Source organism: Teleopsis dalmanni, chromosome 2 (assembly GCF_002237135.1).
Source record: "Teleopsis dalmanni isolate 2A chromosome 2, ASM223713v2, whole genome shotgun sequence".
Classification (NCBI taxonomy): Eukaryota; Metazoa; Arthropoda; class Insecta; order Diptera; family Diopsidae; genus Teleopsis; species Teleopsis dalmanni.
The window spans coordinates 72579725-72585376 of NC_051847.1; the positions used below are offsets into that span (position 1 = coordinate 72579725).

General features: G+C 29.7%; 3 protein-coding genes across 3 annotated transcripts in view; all 3 read left to right on the forward strand.

The window, feature by feature from the left end:
• LOC119674830 (uncharacterized protein K02A2.6-like) overlaps positions 1–975 on the forward strand; it is a 2983-nt gene extending 2008 nt beyond the window's left edge. Inside the window, exon 4 of the mRNA XM_038085987.1 lies at positions 958–975. Within this exon, the coding sequence (XP_037941915.1) occupies positions 958–975 (18 nt within the window). The remainder of the gene's footprint in view (positions 1–957) is intronic.
• Positions 976–1095: 120 nt separating this feature from the next.
• On the forward strand, positions 1096–2470 carry LOC119681133 (pantothenate kinase 1-like). The gene is made up of 2 exons (XM_038094231.1): positions 1096–1199; positions 1263–2470. Exons 1-2 carry the CDS (start codon positions 1191–1193, stop codon positions 2379–2381), a joined length of 1128 nt encoding a protein of 375 aa, XP_037950159.1. The 5' UTR covers positions 1096–1190; the 3' UTR covers positions 2382–2470.
• Positions 2471–3817: 1347 nt separating this feature from the next.
• LOC119674831 (odorant receptor 59a-like) overlaps positions 3818–5652 on the forward strand; it is a 9991-nt gene continuing 8156 nt past the window's right edge. Inside the window, exon 1 of the mRNA XM_038085988.1 lies at positions 3818–3864. Within this exon, the coding sequence (XP_037941916.1) occupies positions 3818–3864 (47 nt within the window). The remainder of the gene's footprint in view (positions 3865–5652) is intronic.

The following is a 5652-nucleotide window of genomic DNA, read 5'->3' on the forward strand; positions in this document are numbered from 1 at the left end:
AAGCTAATTGGCATGTTTATAATATGTTCAAACTTCGTCTTATTTTGCATAAGTAAGCAATTTTTGCCTAAGGATAGTTTAAGTGTTTACACCTTAACTTCCAGAGCTTAGGAAACTTCAAAACAAAAGAAAAAATGAAAACAAACTTACTTTTCTCGAAATTTGTTTATTAACATGATATTTTCTCATCATTAAGAAATGAATAATAAATTTTTTACATGATTTTTATATGATTTTTCATACAGTAAAAAGATATGTAAATTTTTTATACATTTCTGATTTAAACTTATTAAATAAAATCATGTTATAAATAAAAGTTATAAATTTATTCATATGTATGTAGGAAATAATCTTTATTAATGAATTTCCAGTTATTTAATTATTATATATTTAGGAAATAATATTTGTATAATTTAGTTTAGTTATTGTTCATTAAATGTTCAACTATTATTACAATATAACTTCAAACAATCTCCGACATTAACTTCCCACAACTACCGACTCTGCTTCTTTTCTGCTTCGTTCCTTTGCTAAACGCAGAGTTGCCAAGTCTGAGAATTACTGCCCACATGTATAATAATATGAATAAACATACCACAACAGTAGTGGGTGCTGCATGGCTTAAAATACTTACTAATTGCGAATAAAAGAGTGTCTGTTTTTACTACTTCTACAAAACAAACAAACGTCACTACTGAGTCGTTCTAAGAAATATTTACGAGAGTTAAATAACAATAAAGAAACACACAGAACAACACATCTGAAATATTAAGGTTTTCCTGAAACTAAAAAAATTTCAAAAATTTCAGATGTTAAAAATATAAATGAAATTTCAGATACAAGTCTATGTTTCAAAATAAATTATTTCATTTCACTGCAACCGCCAAGTTTCAAGTTTTTTAGAGCTCATTAAATATATTAAATTGTATTTAATCAATGAAATATATATGTTAATAGTGTGAGTCCCCAATTTAGTTAAGCAATTTCCTAGTTTTATTCCTACGTTTAACTTAGACAACACTTAGAAAATGTATAATGTAGAGTGCTTTCAATCCCGCTTTGTTCCTGTGAAACTAAATGTCAAAACTTCTTGTAAACTTTTTTTTATATATATATTTGTATGTAAGTAGCTCTATATAATTTATAAGCAATGAAAAGTTTGCATAAATCCTGATTTAAACCCTCGAGTCATGAAAAAGGTATAACTAAGTCGTCTAATTACACTTAATAATGAAATTTATTAGTTATTCTTTTCTACGCAGAAAAAAACTAAGCGCAGAATGTTAAAATCACAGCTTTTAAAAGCTATGCCCTGGTTTGGCATAGATATCGGCGGAACTCTAACGAAATTAGTATATTTTGAGCCGAAAGACATAAGTTCAATTAAATTAGATAAAGAAGTTGAAGTATTAAAAACTATAAAAAAATATTTAATGAAAAAATCTGCTTATGGCAAAACTGGACACCGGGACACACATTTACAAATGGACAATATTGACATTCGGAAACGTTCAGGCTCTTTACATTTCATACGATTTCAGACCACAGATATGTGTGAGTTTTTATCATTGGTAAAACGAAAGAGTATGGCTTGTTTATTAAAAACAATTTTGGCAACTGGTGGAGGAGCTTTTAAATTTGAAGATGATTTTCGGAAGGAATTAAATCTAGATCTTAGTAAAATTGATGAAGTGGATGCGTTAATTAAAGGAATTTTTTTCGCGGAAGATCAAAATCGCTCTGAATGTTATTATTATGAAAATTGCGCGAACATAACGGAATGTGAAAAGAGAGCATTTGATTTTTCAAAATCATATCCTTTCATACTTGTTAATATTGGATCTGGTGTATCAATTTTAGCAGTACATGGATCGGATAACTATGAGCGAGTTTCTGGTAGCAGTTTAGGTGGTGGTACATTTCTTGGATTATGTTCTCTTTTGACGGGTTGCAAAACATTTGAAGAAGCAATAGAACTCGCCACAGCAGGTGATAATAAAAAAGTTGATAAATTAGTAAGAGATATTTATGGTGGCGATTATGAACGATTTCAACTTAAAGCTGATTTTATAGCGTCAAGTTTTGGACAGATGCATTCTTCCGAAAAAATTTCAGATGTCTCACGGCAAGATCTAGCTAATGCAACTCTAGTGACAATAACTATAAATATTGCTCATATCGCAAGATTATGCGCTCTATATGCAAAAATAGATAAAGTTGTTTTTATCGGAAACTTCTTACGTATTAATTCAACATCTGAAAAATTCTTAGCACATGCAATGCATGTATGGTCAGAAGGAAAGATGGAAGCAATATTTTTACACCATGAAGGATATTTCGGTGCCTTGGGTTGTTTATTGCAAATGAATAAAGAAATCTAATCTTCACAAAATGTCATGTTTTTCTGTTGTACAAAAAAACGTAAAATATTAGTATCTAATTACTGAATATTATTATATTTCCAATCTGCGCATGATAAATATTTTTACTGAAGTTTTATTTGTATATAAAAAATTTATTTAGAATAAATCACGAAAAGTAAGGATATTATTCCTGAACAGTAATTGTTGTAATTGTTAATGAGTTTAGAATTGGAACTAGAAAGAATTTAGAGCTCTGATTAGTGTGAAAGTCTGTGACTATAGTTCATCTTTCAAACAAAAACCATTTCTAACTGAAATCAAACCACACAGCTTTTTGAATGAATGCTATAATAATCCTCTGAAGTATTTTGCCATCAAACAAAAAGTAACACCTGAACTAATACTCTCCTTTAGTTACTTTTTAACGTCAGACAATCACCAAATTAGTAGTAATATAGTTACTAGTTACCATATAACTAGTACTCTTATCTAATCTCACGCAGAGACAACATTCTCATTTCTTAAAAACGTATGTCATATGATTAATTGGACCGTGCTGACTTAAGATCAAGACTGCAAGCTGTCTAAGGACTGCTCTACTGAGAATAGATACCTTGTTGCAATTGTAAGGACGAGTTAACTCTTTAATTTAGCAAAAAGTCCATTTGTAATGTCAATAGTAATTGCTTTCTTTTCAGTTTTTTATTAATAACTTAATTCTTGACCACCTGTTTTCACAATAAGACTACTGTTTCCAGAAATGTGTAATTAATTCACTTTTTGCAATATGAACTCACTGATATTTTATATAAATATAAACATTGATAGGCGCCTAGCAGAAATTCACCATATATTTGCTTGCAGCCCAAGAATTTGTTTTGATTGTCGCCTAACTATTTTTGTAGGTGACGTTTGCTCCTTCGTGGAAGCTGAACCTCATTAGCATTAACCTGCTGTTATCCAATATGTCTTTTTACTCCACACAAATAAGTAAATAACAATGGTAGGTTAATTTTTCAAAGAGTACTCTTAGAAGTGATATCATAGATAAGTTTTAAGTTTTGAATACAGATACTTCCATTATCAACCATAAAAGCTCTGTAGTATTTCGATTATATTGATAACGCACCCAAACAAGGGACGTGGATAGATATGCAAAGATATAAGAGCCAACATAAAATTGAGGCATATTAACTAATAACGATCAGTGACGGAATACATAAGTAATACTTCAAGCTTTTTCTATTTAACTGCAATTTTGACAGAAGATGTTCGAAAGTACCCGATTTAGCAGACATATGGGTATATATTAGTCGAGGTCATGTTACTCTAAATAGTTCTTAACGTACCTCGTGAAATAACAGGGAAATATTGTTATTTTTAAACTTATTTCATTAATTTCGATAAATTGAAATATATATGATTGTGAAGATATTTTATTGTTAGTTGAAGTAATGGAAAATACGAAATATTTATTTTTGTTAATGCAATTATATGCTTGGTAAGCATTTCCATAGAAACTTTAACTACGAGTATTTTGTTTTATTTAAGAAATATCTCATGTAGCAAGTCGTACTTTTTGATCCTTTTGAATGTATTTAGGAAATGGTTTTAGGTACATTCACTGCAAGAATATAAATAACTTGTTTGGTTTTTTGTACCGTACGGAACTTAAAATATTTACGTTTCAACTACTTCAAGGGGTTTCAAATAAAATTTCTCAAAAATATTTGGTAAACAAGTTTTCTAAAATGCAAAAGGGAAATAAAACTAAAAATAAATATTTTCATCGCAATATCTTTTCAAATGCAATTCACCCAAGTATACTAATTTTACGCACACAATTATAATTTATTTATTTAAATTTTTGTACTTAAATTTTTTTGAGTGTAACTTATGTATTTTAATGTTGAAAACAATAATAGGTATATATTATATAAACAATTAAGTGTTATACTCATAAACTTATAGTATTGAAAGAACCTGTTTTACACATAAGAAAAAAAAATTTGAACTTATAAGGCGCCGTTGGGTTCGCATAGACACCTATACCTATGGAGTATACATAATTATAATAAAAACTAACAGATACTTCCTTTGATCAAGCATTGCTGCAAGTTCTATGAAGTTGTTTGATTGTTCATTTTGAAGAGATTTAACTTCTAAAGTGCCCATTACAACATCGCCCACTGTCAGCGGACGATGTTGTCGCTTACCATTACACATCAAATTTTTCGACAATTTCTTAAACACCCTAAAATTAGCATACTTCATTGTTAGCTACCATTTTGAAGAAGAAACGTCTGGAGACAGATTGAACCATCACATATCAAGGCAACATTGGCTAAAAGTCTACCGCAAAAAAACAAGCACTTTGTAAATTTAAATAAAGATAGGGTTAATCTGTTGATATATTCATTTCAAGACCGATGTATGATAGACATACATGCGACATGATAAAGTATACTTAATAGACAATCAATAGAAAATGTCAATGAACGACGTTTCAATTAACAGATCTAAGCACAGTTAACTCAACAGGGCTTTATTTTTGTAGTGGAAGAAGAGAGAGAAAAGAAAAGACAAAATTTCAACAAAAATTTTTCCATTACCCTTCACGATGGAACTCTTATATTAATCAAAATAATTAAAATTTTTGTTTTTAACAAAATAACACAATATGTCAGACATCACGTGACACAACGTTGGTTTTACAATAAAGGAACGGAAAGCTCATAACTTCACATGATGGCTTTAAGAATTGATCATCAGTGTAATGAGATATAATTTCTATGGAGATATGTGGAGTCACTTAAGAAGTAATATAAAGCTCCATGCGTATAAAAGTAGAATTTCCGAATTATATTTCGTTTGAGCTATCCACTATCTTAGCCACTCGGTTTTCCCGATTGTATTTCACTAGAGTCAGCCGCAGTATATATGTATATCAAAATTAAGGTATTCAGATTTTATCAGATAATAATTAAACTATTTTTGTGGGCAGTACCATGATATCGATGTGTTCCATTTTACTTCAAACCCAAAAGCTTCAAGGAAAATACTCTTCGCGTGCAGAAATATACACTTTTTACTCAATGGCAAGTATTTGCTACACAACTGAAACTGGTACTACACCCACTTATATTTAAAGCAAGGTATCAGAATAGAATGAAAGAAACGTTGAAGAATTAATACGAAAGAGCAAAAAGTTCATATGGTAAATTTATGAATCCAAATCTGGGTTTCAACTTTACCCGTAAAAATCACACTGGCGTATATTTTTACTATA